The sequence below is a fragment of the Genypterus blacodes genome, unplaced genomic scaffold (assembly GCF_046128005.1).
Source record: "Genypterus blacodes isolate CSIRO-AG114 ecotype Tasmania unplaced genomic scaffold, CSIRO-AGI_Gbla_v1 ptg000044l_1, whole genome shotgun sequence".
Classification (NCBI taxonomy): domain Eukaryota; kingdom Metazoa; phylum Chordata; class Actinopteri; order Ophidiiformes; family Ophidiidae; genus Genypterus; species Genypterus blacodes.
Genome location: NW_027466857.1, coordinates 696,450 through 722,661, shown reverse-complemented (window position 1 = coordinate 722,661; position 26,212 = coordinate 696,450). Strand labels below are relative to the sequence as shown.

At 42.5% G+C, this 26,212-nt stretch overlaps 1 protein-coding gene across 1 annotated transcript; it reads left to right on the top strand.

Moving 5' to 3' along the window:
- The first annotated feature begins 384 nt into the window (after positions 1-384).
- Positions 385-13,250, top strand: LOC142999624 (DENN domain-containing protein 2C-like). The gene is made up of 8 exons (XM_076149245.1): positions 385-504; positions 8,449-8,526; positions 8,873-9,013; positions 9,599-9,747; positions 10,820-10,997; positions 11,406-11,447; positions 12,055-12,163; positions 12,799-13,250. Exons 1-8 carry the CDS (start codon positions 385-387, stop codon positions 13,047-13,049), a joined length of 1,068 nt encoding a protein of 355 aa, XP_076005360.1. The 3' UTR covers positions 13,050-13,250.
- Positions 13,251-26,212: the final 12,962 nt, after the last annotated feature.

The following is a 26,212-nucleotide window of genomic DNA, read 5'->3' as shown; positions in this document are numbered from 1 at the left end:
AAAGGAAACGTTAGTTGTCCAAAGCGAATTGAATGCCGCTAACGCCAAACTTGATGTATTAGTAAGTGATAGAAGTAATGTCTCACAGAGTGATGGAATGGATGAGCATTTGGAGAAAACACTCAAATTGCAGTGGGTAAAGGAGTTTATTGGAAAGAAACGTGATGAACCAAAATTGGAAAATGTGCACAGCAAAGGAATGCAAGATGGGAGTGTAAGACTTAAATCACATGCCCTACCCCTCATCCAATGCAACTTCATGCCCCAAAAGAGCCGCATTTTCTACCTTCTGTGCGACCCGCATCTGGCCAGATCCATCTCTCTACAAGGCCTCGGCGCAGCCAAAGAAAAGCCAAGCCCATCCACAACCCACTGGCCATACGTATGAGCTACAACGCCTCAGCAGGTCCTCTGATCGAACACCATCACTGCACTTTCAAACTCCTTTACACACCCAGGGCCCATCACCAAACTCAGGATCCCACTCAGGAAGACACTCTCACGGTGATGCAACTGGAGCCCCTCCTGGAGAACCAGCCACTGCTCAGCTCTACAACATTCTGCAGAGGCAAATGACATCACTGCATCACTGCTAAAGCAACAGGACAAATCCTCTCTGCCACGAAAGGAAATGAAGGTATTTAATAATGACCCAATGCAATACAGATCATTTATTAGTTCATTTGAACATATCGTAGAAAGCAAAATTGAGGACGCAAAAGATAAATTGTACTATCTGGAGCAATATACATCCTGTCGGTCCAGAGAGCAAGGCAATGAACCCTCAATTGCTCCCCTCTCTGCGAAGGGTGGTAATGTAATGTAAGTCGCTTTGGATAAAAGCGTCTGCCAAATGATCGTAATGTAATGTAATGTAATGTAATGCCTACCACTGAAGGTTTTAACTCCTTCAGAGTGGTCGTAGGTGTCTTGGTGGTCTCCCTCACCAGTCTCCCTCTTGCCCAGTCACTCAGGTTGTGAGTATGGCCATACTCCTTCCATTTCTTGATGATGGATTTAAATGAACTCCGGAGGATGCACAGTGAGTTGGCTTGGCTGAATAATTGATTGAATAATTAATTTAGTGACAATTTATTCTTACTGAAAAGCTTTTGCAGTGAGGAGTGTGTGGGATGTGTGTAATCATCATGGGATCTGTAGCTCCAGTTCCTCCTCCTCCTCCTCCAAGTCACTGGTTGGGCAATCTGGATTTTCAGGGCTGAATCGAGCCGATCATATCTGGCTTATCAACTTATCAAAGCATTGTTGCAAGTTTTAACACTTACTTGCATTATAGGTGATGTGTGAGCTGAGGCCGATTCTGGGTGCGGCCAAGAGCAAATTTATACATGAAGTAAAGATGAGATGGGAGGACAAGGTGCTGTTTTACAGTGTTTAGAAGAAAGTGATGAAGCCACCCATGACCCTGGATGAAGTCATGTTGCTGTGTATCCAATACACTGCTTAGTGTTTCTTCAGACATGGGAATAGATTTGTGTATGTTGCCAATATGTAACACTGATTAAATTAACCCAAAATGATAATTCTCTCGGTGGTGACAAAAGGACAAAGGGTGACATAAGGAATGTCTGTGACCTCAATGTGGCGTAGATGTCATGTTTAGAGTAGACAAACGATTTCCATTGAAAGGATGTTAATAAGAGGGTTACTTTATATTCTTTTTTTGTGTTATTTGGGTTTAATATTGTGTGTGATGTGTTTTGATCACTAGTCATTACTATGCAGCAATATCTGCAAACTTCCAGTAGGTGTCAGTAAGGCTACACCAGTGAATTAGATTTGATTCAACTTCATTGTCATTGAGCAGAGTACAGGTACAAGCCAATTAGTACATGCACCTTTGGCTGCAATCACAGCACTGAGTCTGTGTGGAGAGGTCTCTATCAGGCTTGCACGTCTGGATACTGCAATTTCTCTCCATTCTTCCTTGCAAAAAAGCTCAAGCTCTGTCAGCTTGCTTCGAGATCGGGCGTGAACAGCTCTTCTACGAGGTTGTAGCTCTCTTGCATACTGAGTCATAATGTCCTCCAGGATTTCACAAAATTTTGCTGCATTCCTTTTCCCCTCTATTTTTACAAGCCTTCCAGGGCCTGCTGCCAAGAAGCCCCCCACACCATGATGCTGCCACACCACCATGCTTCAATGTGGGGATGGTGTGTTTGTGGAGATGTGCAGTGTTTACGTGTTGGCCAAACAGAGCGAATAATCTGATGACCCAAAAGCTACATTTTTGTCTCATCAGATCAAATAACCTTCCTCCAAATGGACCTTGGAGTCTCCCACATGCCTTTGGGCGAACTCCAGTTCGAGATTTTTCAACAGTGGCTCTCTCTTTGCCACTCTCCCATACAGCTTTGATTAGTGAAGTACTCGGGCAACAGTTGTATGCACAGTCTCTCCAATCTCAGCCACTGAAGGTTTTAACTCCTTCAGAGAGGTCGTAGGTGTCTTGGTGGTGTCCCTCACCAGTCTCCCTCTTGCCCAGTCACTCAGTTTGTGAGGATGGCCATACTCCTTCCATTTTTTGATGATGGATTTAAATGAACTCAGGGGGGATGCGCAGTGAGTCGAATTGGTTTTGTAGCCATCCCATGACTTATTCTTTTCAAATATCTTTTCTCTGAGTTGCTTGGAGTGTTCTTTTGTCTTCATTGTGTAATTCTAGCAGGAATACTTCTGAACCAGTGACTGGACCTCCCAGACACAGGTGTCGTTATACTACAATCACTTGAGACACATTAACTGCACTCAATGGAATTGAGATGGGGTGACTAGGTGTAGTTTGAAGGTGTTTAGAAGAGCCTTCATCAACAGTAACGTCCTGAAAGAAGAGGACAAGCTAACAATGATCCCTGATGCATAGCCATGTTTCAAGGATCTTCATAATGCCAGTGATTAATTCATAATTTTGGCTTATCAACTCAGCAAGCATTGTTGCAAGTTTTGACACTTACTTGCATTGTAGGTGATGTGTGAGCTGAGGCCGATTCTGGGTGTGGCCAAGAGCAAATTTATACATGAAGTAAAGATGAGATGGGAGGACAAGGTGCCGTTTTACAGTGTTTAGAAGAAAGTGATGAAGCCACCCATGACCCTGGATGAAGTCATGTTGCTGTGTATCCAATACACTGCTTAGTGTTTCTTCAGACATGGGAATAGATTTGTGTATGTTGCCAATACGTAACACTGATTAAATTAACCCAAAATGATAATTCTCTCGATGGTGACAAAAGGACAAAGGGTGACAAAAGGAATGTCTGTGACCTCAATGTGGCGCAGATGTCATGTTTAGGGTAGACAAATGTATTTCCATTGAAAGGATGTTAATAAGAGGGTTCCTTTATATTCTTCATTTGTGTTATTTGGGTTTAATATTGTGTGTGATGTGTTTTGATCACTAGTCATTACTATGCAGCAATATCTGCAAACTTCCAGTAGGTGTCAGTAAGGCTACACCAGTGATTTAGATTTGATTCAACTTCATTGTCATTTAGCATGGTACAGGTACAAGCCAATTAGTACATGCACCTTTGGCTGCAACCACAGCACTGAGTCTGTGTGGAGAGGTCTCTATCAGGCTTGCACGTCTGGATACTTCAATTTCTTTCCATTCTTCCTTGCAAAAAAGCTCAAGCTCTGTCAGCTTGCTTTGGGATCGGGCGTGCACAGCTCTTCTCCGAGGTTGTAGCTCTCTTGCATACTGAGTCATAATGTCCTCCAGGATTTCACAAAATGTTGCTGCATTCATTTTCCCCTCTATCTTTACAAGCCTTCCAGGGCCTGCTGCCAAGAAGCATCCCACAGCATGATGCTGCCAACACCATGCTTCAATGTGGGGATGGTGTGTTTGTGGAGATGTGCAGTGTTTACATGATGGCCAAACAGAGCGAATAATCTGATGACCCAAAAGCTACATTTTTGTCTCATCAGATCAAATAACCTTCCTCCAAATTGACCTTGGAGTCTCCCACATGCCTTTGGGCGAACTCCAGTTACAGATTTTTCAACAGTGGCTTTCTCTTTGCCACTCTCCCATACAGCTTTGACTAGTGAAGTACTCGAGCAACAGTTGTATGCACAGTCTCTCCAATCTCAGCTACTGAAGGTTTTAACTCCTTCAGAGTGGTCGTAGGTGTCTTGGGGGTCTCCCTCACCAGTCTCCCTCTTGCCCAGTCACTCAGTTTGTGAGGATGGCCATACTCCTTCCATTTCTTGATGATGGATTTAAATGAACTCGGGGGGATGCGCAGTGAGTTGGAATTAGTTTTGTAGCCATCCCCTGACTTATTCTTTTCAAATATCTTTTCTCTGAGTTGCAAAGAATGTTCTTTTGTCTTCATTGTGTAATTCTAGCAGGAATACTTCTGAAGGTGACTGGACCTCCCAGACACAGGTGTCGTTATACTACAATCACTTGAGACACATTAACTGCACTCAATGGAATGGAGATGGGGTCACTAGGTGCAGTTTAAAGGTGTTTAGAAGAGCCTTCATCAACAGTAACGTCCTGAAAGAAGAGGACAAGCTAACAATGATCCCTGATGCATAGCCATGTTTCAAGGATCTTCATAATGCCAGTGATTAATTCATAATTTTGGCTTATCCACTCAGCAAGCATTGTTGCAAGTTTTAACACTTACTTGCATTGTAGGTGATGTGTGAGCTGAGGCCGATTCTGGGTGTGATTGATTAGATTAGATTAGATTCAACTTTATTGTCAGTGAGCAAGTACAGGTACAAGCCAATGAAATGCAGTAGCATCCAACCAGAAAGTGCAAAAGTGTACTATTATATATACAGAATATATACAGAATATATACAGAATAAACTATATACATTATATATACTATATAAACTCACTATAAATATAAATGAATAAATATGTAAATAAATAGTGCAAGGAGTCTTAGTGCAAAATGGAAGTGAAATGGAAATGATCAGTGCAAACAGAAAGTTGTGCAAATTGCAGTGGAGTGCAAGATGATGCTAGAGGGAGGATGGAGTTGAGTGGGGGAATGGAGTAGAGTTCAGAAGGGTCACAGCCTCGTAGAAGAAACTCTTCCTGAGCCTGCTGGTGCAAGAGCGGAGGCTTCTGTAACGCCTGCCGGATGGGAGGAGGGTGAAAAGTTTATTGTTGGGGTGGGATGAGTCTTTTATAATGTTCCTGGTTTTGCCCAGACAGCGCCTACGGTAGATCTGTTCGATGCTGTCCAGTTGTGTAACCGTGATCCTTTGGGCGGTTTTCACCACCCGCTGGAGTGCTTTCCGGTCTGATGCGGAGCAGTTGCCATACCATACTGTGATACAGTTAGTGAGAATGCTCTCAATGGTACAGCGGTATGAGTTCACCAGGATCCTGGGACAAAGGTGAGCTTTCTTAAGGCCCCGAAGAAAGTAGAGGTGCTGTTGAGCCCTTTTAACCAGGTTGGAGGAGTTTATGGACCAGGTGAGATCATCGGAGATGTGGATGCCAAGGAACTTGAAGCTGGGCACACGCTCCACTGCAGCTCTGTTGATGGAGATGGGGGTGTGTGCATGGCTCCCAGCCCGCCTGAAGTCCACGATGATCTCCTTGGTTTTCTTGGTGTTGAGTGCCAGGTTGTTGTCAGCACACCACGTGGTCAGGTGCCGTACTTCCTCCCTGTAGGCCGTCTCATCGTCACCTCTGATCAGGCCTATCACCGTGGTGTCATCTGCGAACTTAATTATGGAATTGGAACCATAGATGGGAGCGCAGTCATGGATGAATAGGGAGTAAAGGAGAGGGCTCAGCACGCAACCTTGTGGCACGCCGGTGTTCAGGGTGATAGTGGAGGAGGAGAGGTTGTCTATCTTAACAGACTGGGGTCTGTTAGATAGAAAGTCCAGAGTCCAATTGCAGAGGGATGAGTTGATACCAAGCTGGCTGAGCTTGGATATCAACTTGGAGGGGATCACAGTGTTGAATGCTGAGCTGAAGTCAATGAACAGCATTCTGGCATAACAGTTCGGGGTGTCCAAGTGTGTCAGTGTGGAGTGAAGTGCCTTGGAGATGTCGTCCTCAGTTTACCTATTGTGGTGGTAGGCAAACTGGTGAGGGTCCAAAGTAGCAGGCAGGGAGGATTTTAAGTGTGAGAGGACCAGCCTCTCAAAGCACTTGGCGATGATGGGGGTGAGGGCAACAGGACGGAAGTCATTCAGGGCCGTAGCGGTGGAGTGCTTTGGCACTGGCACGATGGTGGCGGTCTTGTAGGTAGTGGGAACAACTGCTTGGGCCAGGGACAGGTTGAATATGTCCGCAAAGACCCCGGCCAGCTGCTCTGCACACACTTTAAGCACGCACCCAGGTATTCCATCGGGGCCAGCTGCCTTCCGGGCGTTCACCTTGCTCAGGATGGAACAGACCTCTGAGGTGGAGAGTGTGAGAGGCAGATCGTTGAGAGGTAGATCTGCCTTGGACATAACCTCCCTGTTTTCCAGGTCAAAGCGAGCGTAGAAGTGGTTGAGCTCGTCAGGGAGGGAGGTGGAGCTGGGTGGGGGGCACAGTGTTGGGTGGTTTGTAGCTGGTGAGTGTCTGTATGCCTTGCCACATACGCCGGGGGTCAGAGGAGTTGAAGTGCTCTTCAACCTTCAGTTTGTAGCCATGTTTGGCCTGTGAGATTCCCCTCCTCAGGTTGGCCCTAGCTGAGCTGTAACTGAGCTGATGACCCAAAAGCAAAATTTTTGTCTCATCAGATCAAATAACCTTCCTCCAAATTGACCTTGGAGCCTCCCACATGCCTTTGGGCGAACTCCAGTACGAGATTTTTCAACAGTGGCTTTCTCTTTGCCACTCTTCCATACAGCTTTGACTAGTGAAGAACTCGGGCAACAGTTGTATGCACAGTCTCTCCAATCTCAGCCACTGAAGGTTTTAACTCCTTCAGAGAGGTCGTAGGTGTCTTGGTGGTCTCCCTCACCAGACTCCTTTTCTCTGAGTTGCTTGGAGTGTTCTTTTGTCTTCATTGTGTAATTCTAGCAGGAATACTTCTGAACCAGTGACTGGACTTCCCAGACACAGTCGCGTTATACTACAATTACTTGAGACACATGAACTGCACTCAATGGAATTGTGATGGGGTGACTAGTTGTAGTTTGAAGGTGTTTAGAAGAGCCTTCATCAACAGTAACGTCCTGAAAGAAGAGGACAAGCTAACAATGATCCCTGACGCATAGACATAACAAGGATTTTCATAATGCCAGTGATTAATTCATAATTTTGGCTTATCCACTCAGCAAGCATTGTTGCAAGTTTTAACACTTACTTGCATTATAGGTGATGTGTGAGCTGAGGCCGATTCTGGGTGTGGCCAAGAGCAAATTTATACATGAAGTAAAGATGAGATGGGAGGACAAGGTGCCGTTTTACAGTGTTTAGAAGAAAGTGATGAAGCCACCCATGACCCTGGATGAAGTCATGTTGCTGTGTATCCAATACACTGCTTAGTGTTTCTTCAGACATGGGAATAGATTTGTGTATGTTGCCAATATGTAACACTGATTAAATTAACCCAAAATGATAATTCTCTCGATGGTGACAAAAGGACAAAGGGTGACATAAGGAATGTCTGTGACCTCAATGTGGCGTAGATGTCATGTTTAGGGTAGACAAACGTATTTCCATTGAAAGGATGTTAATAAGAGGGTTCCTTTATATTCTTTTTTGTGTTATTTGGGTTTAATATTGTGTGTGATGTGTTTTGATCACTAGTCATTACTATGCAGCAATATCTGCAAACTTCCAGTAGGTGTCAGTAAGGCTACACCAGTGAATTAGATTTCATTCAACTTCATTGTCATTGACACACACACTCAGTTCGGGCCTGAAACAAACAACCCACATGTACAAATAAGTGTTTAGTGTCCGAGACAGAGGTAAACAAAGTGTCACAATGGATCCAAGTGCGACTGAAATTGTTGTACAAGCTATTTCTTTACAGTGTTAAGTGTTTTATAAAGGACTTATATCTTAAGGTGGAGAGGAATTAGAGCACTTGTTGGGCATGTGACAGGGATCACTGCTTTGTCTTTTAAATGTATACGGAGTAAGAGGAGAGTTGCATTTTATTGATGCATGAGTCAGAATTGCTCGGAAACTCTGCCAGGTGTGAAAATACTGCAGATAATCAGACACAGAACAGATGTATGAGTGTGTTTCTGATTTCATCTACCATCCATTCATGTCTACCGTTCACAACACACATCCTGTATGTGCCACATCTGTACCTCACAATATAAATGTGACATTAGCCTCATGCTAAAAGGGTAAAGCAAGTTTACAAAAATAACAAATAAGCACTTTATGCGTCATGACTGCAAAATAACTTTAGGTAAATGTTGATTATGGATTTTTTTTGTTGTTGTCATACGTAATCTCTGCCTTGTAACACTGTCTAACTTGTCTTACAGCCCAGTGGAAAGGGCAAGAGGCTTCCTGAGGTGCACTGTGTCGTTAGTAAACTGGGCTGTTTCGACCTGTTTGCAAAGGTAAAGGAGCCAGAAAACACACCTGCTCTCTTGTTTCTGCCCTTACTGGATTTTCAGGGAGTATTAGTGAAACAAGATAGACTGCCAGTTGTTGAAACTCAGTCTCTGTGTCCTAAAAACTGCTGTCTTGAGTGTTTCACAGTGGAATGAAGCTCCACTGAAGTATTTGTATGCGTGTTGTTGTGTCCCACCCATTTTCCATCTGGCCAAAAGACAAAAAAAAAGTGTGAATGTTGCCTGGGAAGCTGCATGTTGCTTCTGTACATGTGTCCTGCAGGTCTGTTGTTGAGATGATAATTAGTCCTGGTTGTTGAGTGCGGACAGTCATTTGTCTGCGTCTTTCCAGATCTTGGAGGAGGTAGAGAGGCTGAGGGATATTTCCCCAGCGCTGGTCCACCCCTTCATGCGTAGCGTCATGGAGGCCCCATTCCCAGCTCCTGGGCGCACAGTCACCATCAAGAGCTTCCTTCCTGGCTCTGGGAATGAGGTAAGGCTCAAACCAAAGAGGAAATGTTAATTAGTAGTCTTGTTCCTCCTAACCGCTCTTTACTTCATGACTCAGAATGGGAGGTTATCTCTGTAAACAATAGGGGTTGCCATTTCAAATTTAGGTTCATGTTGGGACAAAGCAAATCCCACATAGCCCTGCTTTTATGTGTTGTAACGACATGGACAACAATTCAGGTAAATTAATAGTTTGCCTAAGAATTGGGCTTGCGTGTATTTACCGGAGAATTAGTCTGTTATTAACTTTACGCACTGAGTATTAGGCAAATAATGAACCGTCTCGTTCCTTCGTAAATCAAAGAAAATGCTACAAAAGTGATGTCACTGCTTTGATTGGATTCAGCATGGGTTACTGTTCAGATTGAATTTTTGAATCATTTTCAAAGTGTCACTTGGGGACTTGGTGATTTGTACTGCAGAGGTCGGCTGTGATCACATTAGAATCTGCTGTGTCACAACTGAAAATTGTAACTCCTGGAGCTTCTTTTCCTGGTAACAAAGGAGGCTTGTTTAAATGTTATTAATAGTCCTTGAATGACTCCCATGTCTCTTGTTGCCTTACCAGGAACTGACCCTGTGTCGGCCGGTGGACTCCAGACTAGAGCATGTGGACTTTGACAGTCTGCTGCAGTGTCTCAGTGTCGGGAGACTCCTGCAGGTGTTTGCCTCTCTGCTGCTTGAGAGGAGGGTTATCTTCATTGCAGACAAACTCAGGTACTGCTCACAGCTGTAGGGGATCAGCTACATCTATAAGTATGGCAGTGTTGGCATTGCAAAAACATTTGGGATGGATGAATTTACAGTTTTCTCCTTAATGATTGTAGTGATCATCAGTTTGATTGCATTATAGAGCTTTAGCAATGTGTCATCTCTGCAAACTTTGATCTATTCATGACAGTTCACTAATTGCTTAGCGACAGCAAAGTCCCTGTGGACTGTCATATATTCAACATGAAAACCTCAAAGCCTGCTTATGCTGATGAGCTCCCTGGAAGAACTAACAGCAGCCATTATTTAACCTGTGTGACAAATCATTAGACCATGCTAAAACAAAGTCCAAACTAGGGCACTGGCATAGTTTTATTTTTGTTAGTTAGAGCGTTTTCTGTGATATTTGATACCATTGACTTACCAGGTCCGGAGTAGACCTGCAGTCTATTGGATCTGCATGGAACCACAGAACAATATGAAAAGCTTCTTCTGTTCTACATGATGTTTATATCTTCTTGCATTCCGATATACCTCAGAAAGTGTTTTGCTATGACAATTTAACCTTCAAAGTCTGTATTTATCTCCTATTGTAACCTCCAGATGGCTTCTCTCATCATAGCAGCAGAAGTGTTCCCTCATATAGTCTGACGCCCATTTCATACACTGGACCTCTAATATCACTATTATCATACAGTTGACAGGCGGCATTAGGGCTCAACAATACCTTGACAATGATGTATCACTGAATCACTGATGTCTTACAATATCATCTCTCTCTGTCTGTTTTGAGGTGTTAGTTCACTTACTTCTAAGCTGCTGCAAAGATTATTATACATTTGACAATGAAACCTTTAAAACCCAGTTATGCTGGTGAGCGAGATTAAAGTATTTAATCAGTCTGATACATCATTGACATATGTAAGAGGTAGATCGTATTCTCGCTGATCTGCTTTTTTCTTAGTTGTAGTGTGTCAAAGCTGGGCACCAAATTAATGTGGAGTTTGTTTCTTTTTCCCCAACATCATACGTCTATTCTAACAGTTCTTTTCTGCTTTTGTTTGTCTCTCCTCTCCAGTGTGTTGTCTCGGTGCAGTCATGCAGTGCTGGCGCTGTTGTACCCGTTCACCTGGCAGCACACCTTTGTTCCCGTACTGCCGGCCAGCATGCTGGACATCAGCTGCTCTCCCACCCCATTCCTCATCAGAGTGCTGGCACCCTGCCTGCCAGAGCTGCTGGAGCTTCCCATTGAGGAGGTCAGAACTATAATAACCTATTATTACTACTATGATTACTGATGTTATATATATGTTAGATGTATCAAAACATGTTTCTGGCCTATTTGTTGAAGGACATCAAGTTGTGTCCAGATCTTGATAAGGATCTGGACTGAACTGCACCTTTTAACACCTACTGTTTTACTTCATTACATTTTTGACAAATTTTAAAAATCCCTGGATCAAAATCAATTCATACATTCTGAGTTGATCTGCTAGCAAACAAACGAGATAACACACATGGGTGACACTTCGTTTTATAGCACATCCAGTATCTCCCTGTTCTAGTAGCAGTGCTTAAGAAGCTAAAGCAACCACTTCGCTGTTTCATAATTCTTATGACAAAACACTGACCTTGTGCACTGTGTGAATTTCTCTCTCTTTCAGGTGCTCATAGTGGATCTGTGTGCTGACAAGTTCGCTGTTCAGGTGTGTTCACATAGCATAGTATAATGGGATGATAGGTGTGGTTCCAGTGGGACTCAGGGCCGGCTTTGCCTGCACTTGTCTGTTGTTTGCATGGCAGTGTTTTGAAAGTGACAAAGTTGCCACTGCACAGATGAAACTATTCAGGATATAAGCCTGGAGCAGGAATCCAGCTGCTGATGTCATAGCACAAACATGAAGACTGTTGTGCAACTAATTCAGAGCCTGAGCTGTCTAAGAGCTGGTCATTCTGCAGTATTCCATCTGTTCCAGTTCTGATGGATGGACTGTGTGTTTGGTTGGGTCTGCATGTTCTTGCATCAGTTTTATTTAGCTTACACTCTGATTGACTGACATCTCATTTAGCCACTGCCTTTTTAAATTCAGGATAAAATGAACACGTATTCACATCCAACGTGTCTGTTTACATTACTTTTAATTATTTCTATAAATAAGTAACCTCCCGATGCTGTGATGTCCTCTGTACAGATTGGCTAAAGGATAGTTCTACCTTTTGTCAGGCAACAGGTTTAATATTTCAGTTCAGCACCATAATGTTGACAAATGCATGATCTGACTTGGAACTTGTCTTTCTGGCTTTGTGCTGCAGCTCGGTGATGAAGACTGCATCCTGCCGAGTAAACTTCAGGCAGCGCTGCAGCAGATCCTGGAGGAAAGGGAAGACATGCTGAGACGAGAGGATGGAGAGCAGTCTGGAGGTTGGTACAACACAGATCGGGTCAATATCTAGATCTACTGGGTCAGGTTTTTAGACTCTAAAATGTAGCTAACTGAGAGACCAGAACCCTCAAGGCATGAGCTCACTGACAGTCAGCCGTGTTTCCTGCTGGCCATGAGCACTATTTTGACAAGCTTAATCCTTAGTTTGGAGTTCATGATGTCAGAGGAAAAGTTAACACATAGAGGTTTGTACACAGTGTCTAAGACTGACTGGCTCACACTGAAGCTGTAGAGCCATTGTTAATGTCTTGAGATTATAGTCAAGAAAACCGCAGACGTCTGTTTAGACTTGTGACATGATGCTTGAATCTGTCAGCTGTTTCAACTCAGGAACCCCTAAACAACCCTGTGAAGTCTTGGCCTGTGTAGATTATTGTTTATTATCAACATCTGACTTCTTTGCTTGTCCTTTCATTTATTTACTATTATTCAAAGATTATTTTAGATGTAATTATTTGATACTCTTGAAGTACTGTGATATGTTTATAATGTTCTTATGTTTGTTCTTATGGCCATCACATTTTGTTGTGTGGCTTATTATAAAATAAGATGTACTAATGGACCTTTCTCTCATCGTTCTCTTTCTCTCTCCACCCTCCTCTGTCCCATTCAGACCACCAGGCTGATCTCAGCTCCCTGCTGTCTGAGGCCTTTGTGCAGTTCTTCGTGGAGATGGTAGGCCACTATCCTCAACACATGACCGAGTCGTCCAATGGAAGCCGAGAGATACAGCGGGACAGCTTCCGTAAATCTCACCCTTCCCGTGGAGTTCGTCAGTTCTTGCAGCTCTTCATGGAAACCCAAATGTTTGCCGGCTTCATTCAGGACAAGGAGCTTCGCAAGTCGGGGTTCCGGGGTAACTGACTTTGTTTCTACTACAGCGTCGCTAACAATACACTTTAAAAGAGAATATTTTCTCCTTTACTGCTGTTGTTTTTTAGACATCAGTGTAAGAACAAAGCAAAGGTTCAGGCAGAGCCACTGACAGTAGGCGCTGACGTTCAGTGATCTTCTCTCATTCTGCTGTGGCGTTGTGGAGATGCATTTGACAGATTGCACAGCAGAAGTGTTTGTCAACAAATTCCTCAAAGGACTCGGTAAGTGATTTACAAACTTGAACCTTAATAGAAAAGGTCTTCTTATTTGTCTTCTTATAAGTCCTACTTCTTTTTGTCTTCTTATTTCAGGAAACAAGATGAAGCTTCTACAAATAAAATGACAAAAGGCATCTGTGGGGTCGATTTGTAGAGCGATTTACAAATATATTTGTTGCTGCTGGACTGGCTGTGAACTGGAAATAACTGGATTCAGATTCTTGGGTCTTGGTTGTAATGGGACTGTGGGATGGCCAGCTCAAGATCTTAGAGCCATAGGTATGTGCGTAAGTATGTATGTATGTATGTATTTATGTATGTATATGAATGTATGTATGTATGTTTGTGCACTTGTGGAAACGGGAAAACACATTTTATTGTTTTATTGTTTTATGAAGCCGTGGGCATGAAGCAAAAACATTCCAGGTAGTTAAACCTCAGTCATTCACTTTGAACACACACACAGTCATAACTAACTTCTTTTACAGTTTTCAGTGGAAGACACTGTATTAGTTACAGACTTTGAGTCATGTCTGGGTATTGTACAGTAAAAATGAGCAAAAACACACTTTAGTATCAGTTGTAAATGATTGCAGAAGTGGTTGTGATCAGAATGTGGTGAGACACAGCATGGGATCAGATCCCAGCAGGAACTTGCCAGCTATAAATGCAAACACTACAGCTGAGACACAAGTTGAAACGTCACTCTGTCTTGTCTTCCCTCTGTCGCATCTTAATTTAAGGTGTATAAGGGGACTTTCACATCAGTGTTTAATGTTTTACTAAAGTGGTTCTCAATTGTGATCCCGAGCACCACATTTTCCATTTCTCACCGCTCTACCCACACCCGATCAGCCGAGTCGGGTTCGGTAGGTCAATCAAGTTTTGGGAGCCACCAACTCTTGATCATCACCCTGAATTAGGTAATCGGGTGTGAGGATCAGAATTGTTCATGTTGGCGTTGTTGCATCCCTTTGAACACATTCTCATTCTGTAAAAGGTTTTGTTCGCATTTCATGTTATTTGGAGGTTTACACGGGAAGATTTTAAGTATTTTGATCAAAACTTATGAATCAAGATAACAATCTATAATGTTCAGTTCAATGTTTGAGTTCATGTTCATGTTTGTCCGTTTTCTCTTTTATTGTTGATTTTCTTCCTGGCAACTGGATTTGTAAATATATATATATATATACTTTACATTTTGCACATTGATGAGAACCAGTGTACAGTATTTTGAATATTTTTGTATCAAAGCATGACATGTTCAGCATAAAAACCTTAAAATAAATGGGTTCCAAGGGACATAAATGAATATTTGCAGACATCTTGGCCTCGTTCTTCACTGATAAGGTATCCGACATCAATGAACAGTTTCTGAGCCAGACCAACTCAGTTCAAGCCCCCCCAGCTAACAAGACCTCCTTCATGTCTTTCTCCCCTCTCGCTTCCAAAATTCTACTGGAGTCCTGTCCTCTGGACCTCGTACCTTCCAACCTGCTGCAGGCCTTTACGCCCACACGTTTCCCTGCACTGGCACGGATCAATCCCTCGCTCGCATTCAAGCAAGCACAAACACCTACACTCCAACCATCTCAACTACAGGCCGGTCTCGCTCATCTATTTCTGTCCAAAATTCTAGCGTGCAGCCTTTATTCAAATCTCAAATTACCTGCCTGATCCCAACCAGTCAGGCCAGCGACTTCAAGGTCACTCCACTGAAACTGCCCTCTTGTCTGTAGTGGAAACACTGAGATTGTCAATTCTCTTGCTGCTTGACCTATGGGCTGCTTTATCAAAGTCAACCATCAAAGCCTCCTCTCCACATTCTCTGAGCTTGGCCTCCCAGGATCGTCTCTCTGTTGGTTTGACTCCTACCTCTCATTGAGATCTTTTAGAGTGGCGTAAAAGGAGGAAGTGTCACTCACTTGGTTTCTCTTACTGTTCGTATGCCGACAACATGCAACTGCGACTGTACAGTCTCTGAAGCATTCCTCACAAATATTCCCCGTCTGGATGCATGAACAGCACCTAAAGCTCAATTGAAAGAAGAGTGAGCTCCCTGTCATTTCAGCCAATCCCTCCATACAACCACCAATCAGGATTCAGCTCGACTCCCCGCAAAGTTAATCCCACAAAGTCTGCCTGGAAGTTGGGTGTCACGATTGATAACCAACTCATCTCACGACTTGACCGTCCCGATAAGAACGTCCGTAGCTGCCTGGCACTTACTCTTGTTGTTTACTCCTGACTGTATTGTTGTTTGCATTGTATTCAAATGTGCATCACTTTGCATGAAAGTGTCTCTCAATTGAGTAAATGTAAATGCTTTGTTCTCAGTTTGTAATACAAAGCATCAAAACCAAACACTCTTCAGGCAGGAATTTGGTTTTATAATGTACGTATGTGTCCTTCAGGATTTGGAAAGCTCACGGAAATGTTGGATAATGACTGGAATCTTAAATCAAACTAGATGCAGAGAAGGGAAATCTACTGTATGTCTATGTTTTTATTTCCTGGAGATCCACTCTGGTATCATAGGAAGCACTCAGTAACATCTTGTGATTCCTTCTATTTGTGTGATTTAGACTTTGTTAATTTTTGCTAGACTAGAGCTGCCAGTCAACATGAATTTAATTGGTGAGTTCAAGTTCAGTTCAAGCTGTGGACGTGATGGTAGTATGTTCATTTTACAAGTTTGAGAATCTTCATTTTGCACGATGCACTCGTATAACAAGCTTTGTTTACAATGTCACGGTAGTTCAAAACGTTGCTCTAATACGTAATGGAAAAGTTTTGGAATTCATATGGCAAACAAATGTAGAAACTCTGGAAGTGAATTTATTTGTGTGAATGGTATTTAGGAGGAAATAATTCTTAGTTTATAAAGACTATCTAGTTCTAATAGATCTCAAATCAAACATAGAAGCAAATGCAATAAATGGTGAATAGGCTGAATTTATGTTTGTTTAGTTCTTATTTAGTTTGAAAGTGGTGTTTGATACTGGACTGGCTGTGCAAGGCAGCAGAGGTGGAGGATTCTGGCAGGACATGTGTGAGAATAATCTGTTTTTCTGCCCAGAATCGAGCCTCTCAGGATGGAATAAATCCTTCTCTGGGAATGACAGACCCAGACCCAAACACCGCTCTAACCTGGCCTAAATAACACAAAATACAACCGTTTGATAGGTGGAGGTAGCTGGAGGGATACAAGGCCGAGGAATGAGCTCTGCCTGAAAGGGAGAAATACAATCCTTTAACCTCGAAAGCACTGTTGCCCTGCAGCAACATCAAAGTCTATTCCTAACATGACCACATGGGGGCACTGTCTCCTCATGCCTCCATTGCTGGGAAATTAAGTATTTTTCAGTGTATTTTCTGTAAAACTTCCATCCATGCATCAACATCAGCATTTCCATGTGATACGTCCTCTATCGCTCATCTATCATGGATGATTAATGCGGTGGCGTTCTGGCTTGCTGGTGGAAGTTACTGTACTCAACAGGACAAGTTATTTAGGCTGGAGCTGTATTCCAGCGTGACAGAATGTTTACAGTATGAAAGGTGATTATCACAGTGTATCACACACACTGCCGGGACTTGTTTATCTGCTGATAGTAGTAGTAGTCTGGCAGAGTCTACCGGTGGCTTAGTGTGAAATGAACTATTGGGTTAACCCTGACTCTAACATTTCCTTAAGTATAATACTGTATTAAAGTGTTTTTGAGTCATTTGTTCTTTCATAATACATATTCATTAATTTTACCATTTGTTCTCTCAGAACAATTCTCAACTCATTTTATCACAACAATAAAGAGTAAATCCACAGCTACGTAATATGAATTTATGGTGTAACTGCAAAATTTAACAATAAAACAATCAGCGAGTTCATGCATCTGCCAAAGCTGCTCAATCCTCCATATTTGTTATACAAAAAAGGAAGAGTCTCCCATAAAATGAGTTGAGAATTGTTCTGAGAGAACAAATGGTAAAATTAATGAATATGTATTATGAAAGAACAAATGACTCAAAAACACTTTAATACGGTATTATACTTATTTGGGGCAAATTGGGGAATATTGAAAGACGTTGACATCCCAGTGAATTTGGGGCAAATTGGGGAATATTGAAAAAAATTGAAAAACGTTGACCCGCGGGTCATCGATTGTTGAAAGTAGAGAAAACTTGAATAGCATCAACACACTCACAACACTCACTATAGACCAGGGGTCGTCAACGTTTTTCAGGCCAAGGACCCCAAAACTGACTGAGAGATGGAGCAGGGACCCCCTAGTATATATATTGTGTAGAATTGTGTTTTATATCAAACTGGGCCATGTAAAAAACATAGCTACCCTGTTATTGTGCATTCAATTCTAAGCTATTCAGTGACGAGCGGTGAGGTTCGTGGTGAGGTTCATGGCTGGCTAACTCTTTCAAAGTCAGATTTAAAAATATATGAATTCAACAGAGAGGAATGGGTTCTCTCAAATGCGACAAATTCACACAAATTGATGCCATTACAGCCTGGATCCTGTGTCTGAAATTTTACTCCTTCCTTGTCCAAGATATGGGCTTTTCAAGTATCCTCTAGTTTCAACAACCGTTGACGTTTTTCGAATTTTTTCAATATTCCCCAATTTGCCCCAAATTCACACAAATTGATGCCATTTCTGCCTGGATGCTGCATCTGAAAATGTACCTCTCTATCTCCTTCCTTGTCCGAGATATGGGCTTTTCAAGTTTTCTCCAGTTTCAACAATCGATGACCCACGGGTGAACGTTTTTCAATTTTTTTCAATATTCCCCAATTTGCCCCAAATTCACTGGGATGTCAACCTTTTTCAATATTCCCCAATTTGCCCCAAATTAGTATAATACTGTATTAAAGTGTTTTTGAGTCATTTGTTCTTTCATAATAATATTCATTAACTTTACCATTTGTTCTCTCAGAACAATTCTCAACTCATTTTATCACAACAATTAAGAGTAAATCCACAGCTACGTAATATGAATTTATGGTGTAACTGCAAAATTTAACAATAAAACAATCAGCGAGTTCATGCATCTGCCAAAGCTGCTCAATCCTCCATATTTGTTATACAAAAAAGGAAGAGATGTCAACGTTTTTCGAATTTTTTCAATATTCCCCAATTTGCCCCAAATTCACACAAATTGATGCCATTTCTGCCTGGATGCTGCGTCTGAAATTTTAGCTCTCCATAGCTCTCTATCTCTTTCCTTGTCCGAGATAGGGGCTTTTCAAGTTCTCTCTACTTTCAACAATCGATGACCCGCGGGTCAACGTTTTTCAAATTTTTTCAATATTCCCCAATTTGCCCCAAATTCACACAAATTGATGCCATTTCTGCCTGGATGCTGCGTCTGAAATTTTACCTCTCTATCTCCTTCCTTGTCAGAGATATGGGCTTTTCAAGTTTTCTCTAGTTTCAATTTTTTTCAATATTCCCAATTTGCCCCAAATTCACTGGGATGTCAACGTTTTTCAATATTCTCCAATTTGCCCCAAATTAGTATAATACTGTATTAAAGTGTTTTTGAGTCATTTGTTCTTTCATAATACATATTCATTAATTTTACCATTTGTTCTCTCAGAACAATTCTCAACTCATTTATCGCAACAATAAAGAGTAAATCCACAGCTACGTAATATGAATTTATGGTGTAACTGCAAAATTTAACAATAAAACAATCAGCGAGTTCATGCATCTGCCAAAGCTGCTCAATCCTCCATATTTGTTATACAAAAAAGGAAGAGATGTCAACGTTTTTCGAATTTTTTCAATATTCCCCAATTTGCCCCAAATTCACACAAATTGATGCCATTTCTGCCTGGATGCTGCGTCGGAAATTTTACCTCTCTATCTCCTTCCTTGTCAGAGATATGGGCTTTTCAAGTTTTCTCTAGTTTCAATTTTTTTCAATATTCCCAATTTGCCCCAAATTCACTGGGATGTCAACGTTTTTCAATATTCTCCAATTTGCCCCAAATTAGTATAATACTGTATTAAAGTGTTTTTGAGTCATTTGTTCTTTCATAATACATATTCATTAATTTTACCATTTGTTCTCTCAGAACAATTCTCAACTCATTTATCGCAACAATAAAGAGTAAATCCACAGCTACGTAATATGAATTTATGGTGTAACTGCAAAATTTAACAATAAAACAATCAGCGAGTTCATGCATCTGCCAAAGCTGCTCAATCCTCCATATTTGTTATACAAAAAAGGAAGAGATGTCAACTATTTTCGAATCTTTTCAATATTCCCCAATTTGCCCCAAATTCACACAAATTGATGCCATTTCTGCCTGGATGCTGCGTCTGAAATTTTAGCTCTCTATAGCTCTCTATCTCCTTCCTTGTCCGAGATAGGGGCTTTTCAAGTTTTCTCTACTTGGGGCTTTTCAAGTTTTCTTTACTTTCAACAATCGATGACCCGTGGGTCAACGTTTTTCAAATTTTTTCAATATTCCCCAGTTTGCCCCAAATTCACTGGGATGTCACCGTTTTTCAATTTTCCCCAATTTGCCCCAAATTAGTATAATACTGTATTAAAGTGTTTTTGAGTCATTTGTTCTTTCATAATATATATTCATTAATTTTACCATTTGTTCTCTCAAAACAATTCTCAACTCATTTTATCACAACAATAAAGAGTAAATCCACAGCTACGTAATATGAATTTATGGTGTAACTGCAAAATTTAACAATAAAACAATTAGCGAGTTTATGCATCTGCCAAAGCTGCTCAATCCTCCATATTTGTTATACAAAAAAGGAAGAGATGTCAACCTTTTTAAGAATTTTTTCAATATTCCCCAATTTGCCCCAAATTGATGCCATTTCTGCCTGGATGCTGCGTCTGAAATTGTAGCTCTCTATCTCCTTCCTTGTCCGAGATATGGGCTTTTCAAGTTTTCTCTACTTTTAACAATCGATGACCCGCGGGTCAACGTTTTTCAAATTTTTTCAATATTCCCCAATTTGCCCCAAATTCACTCAAGTTTATGCCATTTCTGCCTGGATGCTGCGTCTGAAATTCTACCTCTCTATCTCCTTCCTTGTCCGAGATATGGGCTTTTCAAGTTTTCTCTACTTTCAACAATCGATGACCCGTGGGCAGTGGTGGACAGTAACAAAGTAAATTTACTTGAGTACTGTACTTAAGTACAGTTTTTGAGTATCTGTACTTTACTTGAGTATTATTTTTGGGGGATACTTTTACTTTCAGTCCACTACAGTTGAAGGACAAATATTGCACTTTTTACTCCACTACATTTTTATTGATGCTCTCGTTACTCGCTACTTTTGAGCTTACGTCAGCTGATGATTATTTAAAAAAATATTTTTTTCAAAATTCTGAGAAAAAACACTCTTTCTGCTGATTGGCGTATGGTTTGTCGTAGTCGTATTGCCGTACCTCTACTACGTCATGCCAGACAATGGAGGAAGAAGCACATGGAGAGACTCCTGCCGAGCACCCCTGGCCTTATCTGAAACCCATGTTTGAGATTAATGTCACCAAAACTGATTCGTTTCAGTTTAAATATTTGTTGTGCTTACCGCGAACAAATTACATCACGGCCTACAACAACACTTCTTCAAACCTGGAAAAGCATGTCGCGGTATGTAAAGTAGCTACTGAAGTTAGCTAGCTCAATGTTGGTTAAAATGAACATTTTAAACGTAATTATATGAGCTTGTAGTATCACAGTTGCCACTTTTAAACGGTTTAAAATATGGCAACTATTGCAGTGCAGTTGATTAAGTTGACTTTCTGTTCATGTTTTTTATATAATTCATATCAAAGTGTCCAAGGTAGTGGTAAGGTGCGTGCGTGCGTGCGTGCGCGCGTGCGTGCGTGCGTGCGCTGTGATGCATGATATAAGCAAAGCAAGCCAATAAGTTGTTTATCCGTCAATATAAGTTCTTGTAGTGCCTATTTAACTGAGTATATTCTGTTTATATTTTCTATCTTTTTTTTATGTAGAGAAAGCATGGATGTCAGATGCAAAAATATACTGAACTGACCGCAGCTGGCTGCAAGAGAAAGAGTGAGGCTGGGACAACGCCCTCAAACCTCAAACAGCAAAAGTTTGAGCAAACAAAACAAATATCCCAGAAAACTGTTGACAATGCAATCTTGAACTTAATAGTTCAAGGGCTCCAGCCTTTTGCACTAGTGGAACAGCCATCATTTCAAAGCTTTGTTCAAAATCTACAGCCAAACAGTTCTGTCATGTCTCGGACTACTGTGCGGCGCAAAATTGATAATGCTACAGTAGTGATGAAGAAGCAGGTGAAAGAGGCAATGCAGAATGTTGCATATATAGCTACAACAACTGATTGTTGGACTGCGAGGAGGAGAAGCTTTATTGGAGTCACAGCACACTGGCTGGATCCTGTCACTTTTCAGAGGCAGTCTGTTGGTCTTGCATGTAAGCAGTTAAAGGGTGCCCATACATTTGATGCCTTAGCAGGTGCACTGAATGACATACATTCAGAGTATGAAATCCGAGACGAAACCGTCCGAACAACAACTGATAACGGTTTGAATTTTGTCAAGGCCTTCCGAGTCTATGGAGAAGATGAAAACAACAATGTTGTACCTGAAGAAGTAACTGAAGAGGAAGCAACTCAAGATGATGGCCCTGATGAAATGGAAGTTGAAGTGGATTTCATCAGTGTTGAAGACATCATGGCAGAAGATGTCAACGATGACCTTCAGTTCCAGCTCCCTAAGCATCATCGGTGTGTTTGCCATTTGCTTAATTTGGTGTCTACAGTGGATGCAAATAATGCAAATTAGACAGAGGCATATAAGAGGCTGTCAAGGTCAGCTTTCTCAAAGTCACAGGCTCTCTGGAACAAGACTGCAAGGTCCACTACTGCTGCCGAGGTGATAGAAGAACACTGCAAGCTTCATTACATTACGAGCATTTGGCAGACGCTTTTATCCAAAGCGACCTACATTACATTACATTACCACCCTTCGCAGAGGGGGGAGCAATTGAGGGTTTGGTGCCTTGCTCAGGGGCATCTCGGCAGGGACTCGAACCAGCAACCCTCCGGTTCCCAAGCGGAAGCTCTACCCACTCGACTACTGCCTCCCTGACTTCCGCTGGTACAGCCCAACGCAACACGATGGAATTCCTTTTATCTGGGTGTAGAGCGCATCGTCAAAATCATCAGAAACCAAGGAGAGGGGGCCATGAGAGCTGTCTGTGCTACCTTCAATGTACCCATTGTTGAATTTCTCTCGTCTGAAATTCTGCATTCGTTTTCTTCTGCAACCTGAGGGGAAGGAATGAACAAAAGGAGCCAACAACTTCTTTTTTCTGAATATATTCAGGTCTCACCACGCTGACTTCATGAGTCCGCGAAGAAGAGCCCCGTCTTTATTCTGGCTTCAGTATTTAAAAAGACGGGTTACATTTCATTGGTTCCTTTGTTTCACACTTTTATAAGCCAATAGCGTTATAGCCTTTGCCGTTTAATTATGCAGGGCTCCCCATCAGTTGCCCCCCACCTAACACATTGTGACCTTGTATTTATCTCTTAAGTTTATTATGAATAACAACTCCATTTATGGGTTTGTCGATTGATTAGCTCTGGTGCTGTGTTTTCTAATTCTTGTGACACCTATCTTCATGTGACCTCCGCCCTATTGGGTCAAACAATAATTCTAACAGTCCCCCTGTTGACATATGCTTGCTTATGTCAAAACTTCAATAGTTTTCCTTTAAATCTTCTCCCAGATCTCCCTTCCCCCTATTTCTATCCATTAATACACAAGCTATTTTAGCACAAGTTTTTAAGCACAGTTTATGTCGCAAATATAGCCATTTTGCACAATTACATATTATTTCACACATTCCCTTGAAGCATTGCTTATAAAAACTCCCTTGTATGTTTTTCAGGAGAAAAATGACACTGCTTCATACAGACTTTTCACTTCTTATTTACACAATTTTCAAGCAGGCCTTCCGTATATCTTTTCACGCCCATCCAGGATATTCCAAGTTGTCACCTGGCGGGGGTTCCTCATTCTCCTCTTCCCCCATTTCCAGGAGCATCATCTTCTCGTCTCCACTTCCTGTTACGTTCTTTTCCACCACTCCTGTAATGAGACGTACACAGAGGCTCCGTGCACACGGTACCAAACAACATCCACACAGGAGCAACAGCCCTGTTATGGACAGCAGAGCTGTCAAGACGGTCAGCGCCACATGTTTCCATCTCCCGAACCACCGGTGCATCACATCCTGGAACCAGTCATTGGTCCCCGACATCTCTTTCATCTTCTCACTCAGTGATCTCAGTCCTAGTATGGTTTTAGTCAATTTCCCTCCCTCTGCTGTGTTGTTTGGTATGAACGTGCAGCACTGTTCTCCAAACATTGAACATACTCCCCCTTTCTTGGCCAGTATCATATCTACCGCTACTCTTGTTTGGAACGCCATTAATGACGTTGCACTCAGCTGCTCTGCCACTGCGCTGAACCCTTCATTTGACAAATTGGCCAGACGTTGCACATTAAAATGCACATAATTTATTCTGTCTACATTGGTATTCATTACGCACCATGGACATATTATCGAAGCGAATCCGTTTCCTACTTGATTTGCCAACTTGTACTCCTCAGGGACTCCCCTGGGTACACCTAAAGAGTCCAGATATGTGGTGTCTGGGGCCACTTCCCTCTTTGCTCGGTACCAACTCCACCTACTTTGGTCTTTACCCCAGCTGTCCAATTGTGCCTTACTCATCTTGCGCACCGTTACCGGTACTACCAATGTGACCATGGAACACATTCCGTTCCAATTACCCGGAATCTCTGGGTAAATTGTTCCTCCTCCACACCACCACCACACATCTGCTCTATTTACCGAGAGTGGTCCGGTGTGATTGGTGATGTTTGTACACCAATTCGTCGTGATCTCTCCCAGGGAGACACTTACTCCACTTCCACTATACTGTCCTCTTATACATGTGAAATTTTGTTCCGCCACTTTTCTATTAAACCAGGGTCTTGTTCTTTCAACCTTTACCGGGGGGAAAGACCCCGTGGCCTCTCCACAATCCGAATCAGTATTGTTTAATTCTTTGTCCGAGCCCAATTTGATCATGCATGGTCCTGTCACTTGCAATGGCACCACTCGTAGCAGTGGTCGTGGTCCCATGCACACTACACAATCATCCTTTACCTGTTTGGCCATCCCTTCCGCCATCAACAGCCAGTTATTCCCCTCCACACTCATCCCCGTGTGAATGGACACCCACTCGCCCGTTTTTAGCCTTACTTTGTCGAATGCTTTTACCCCTTTTGTCTCCACTCCTCTACCACCACTCTCTTTCTCTACTTCCACTTTGGTGGTGTTTCTGTAGAAACACATATAGAACCTGAATGCGGGGTTCGTTCCTGAGGCATATGCTGCCAACGTGAGTCCCTGGCACCCGTCATCCTGTTGTGCCTCCTGACTATGTTTGTACGAGATTACCAATCCTGTTGTAGTTTTTGTCAGTTTGAACCCTTCTCTTATTTTTAAATGATCACTATCCGACCATGCCTTCCACTCATATCCTGTCTCCCCTACTAACGATGTCCATGGCCCGAGGGGGCAGTTGTTTCCACATCCTACATCTGTGGTGACGTACCACTCATAGTCAGCCCCATAGTCTACCCCCTTGTATCCTCTATTGTTCTGTAAGGCTGTATACGGGACGGTCATTACTAACGTGGTATTGTGTGGGGCACATGCAGCAAACGTGTACTTCCCCATTCCCCTGTCTAGCCCCTGCTGCCTATGTGGTGTGCATCCTACTCCCTTATTCGACCCATACCCCTCACTTCTTTTGGTCCTATTGTGCACTACTTTTGTTGTCGAATTTTGTCCGTCATCTTTTATCCCTTTTTGCCATGGTAACTCCCCGTAGGCCCCATAGGAGGCCAACACTACTATTATCGCCAATGCAATAAGTCCCATCATCACACAACAGTGTTTAAACATTTTTCTGCTTATCTGCTGCTCCTACCACCACGTCTGGTTTTACCGGGGAGCACTGTGACTTGTGCCACCACACCTTCCCTCTTCCCTCAAGCTGGTAAGCGTTGTTGGTTCTTGCCGTTATTCGATATGGTCCCAACCACCTTGGCGCTGACCACTTCCTCTTGATTGCCTTCAGCCACACTTCCTCACATGTGTCGTCGATCTGCCCCTGCGGATGCAAGCTGGACAACAAAGCTTTCAATTGCGCATGATATTGCTTTTTACACACATCGCCGAGCGCGTCGAGGGTCATAGGCCTCATAGGTCCTGGAAAAGGTGACCCTCTGTGGAGCTCATATGGCGAGCGTCCATGGCTTCTATTTACATTTGCTCTTACAGATACCAGTACTAGGGGGAGTGCCTCCACCCAGTTCAACCCTGTCTGTGCACAGCATTTTGCCAGTTTTTGTTTTATGGTCTGATTCATTCTTTCCACTCCCCCCTGTGATTGTGGATGGTACACTGTGCCATAATTGTGTCTCAGCCCCATCGCCTCCTCCACAATCTGGAGTTCTTTGCTGGCGAAATGGGAGCCATTGTCTGATCTTACTCTCTCTGGAAACCCGTGGTTTGGAATCCATTGATTTATGAGAGCTTTTACCACTGATTTTGAGTCTTCTTTGCGGGTGGGGATTGCTTCTACCCATCCGGAGTACACATCCACCATCACCAGGAGATACCTCTTGCCCTCTACTGGATCTATCATGTCAGTGTAATCTATAACTACTTCCTCTCCTGGGTACCTTGGCTGTCTTGGTTCCCCAGGGCCATTATTCACCCCCTGTCGGGTGTTATATTGTCTGCAGATCACACATCTTTCTTGCCACTCCCTGACTTGTGTCTTTCCTCCTGGTAGC

Coding starts and splice junctions, on each gene's coding strand:
- LOC142999624 (XM_076149245.1), top strand. CDS start 385: ATGAGCTACAACGCCTCAGCAGGTCCTCTGATCGAACACCATCACTGC. Junction 11,448..12,054: donor CTGACAAGTTCGCTGTTCAG/GTGTGTTCACAT, acceptor TTTGTGCTGCAG/CTCGGTGATGAAGACTGCAT. Junction 12,164..12,798: donor GGATGGAGAGCAGTCTGGAG/GTTGGTACAACA, acceptor TGTCCCATTCAG/ACCACCAGGCTGATCTCAGC.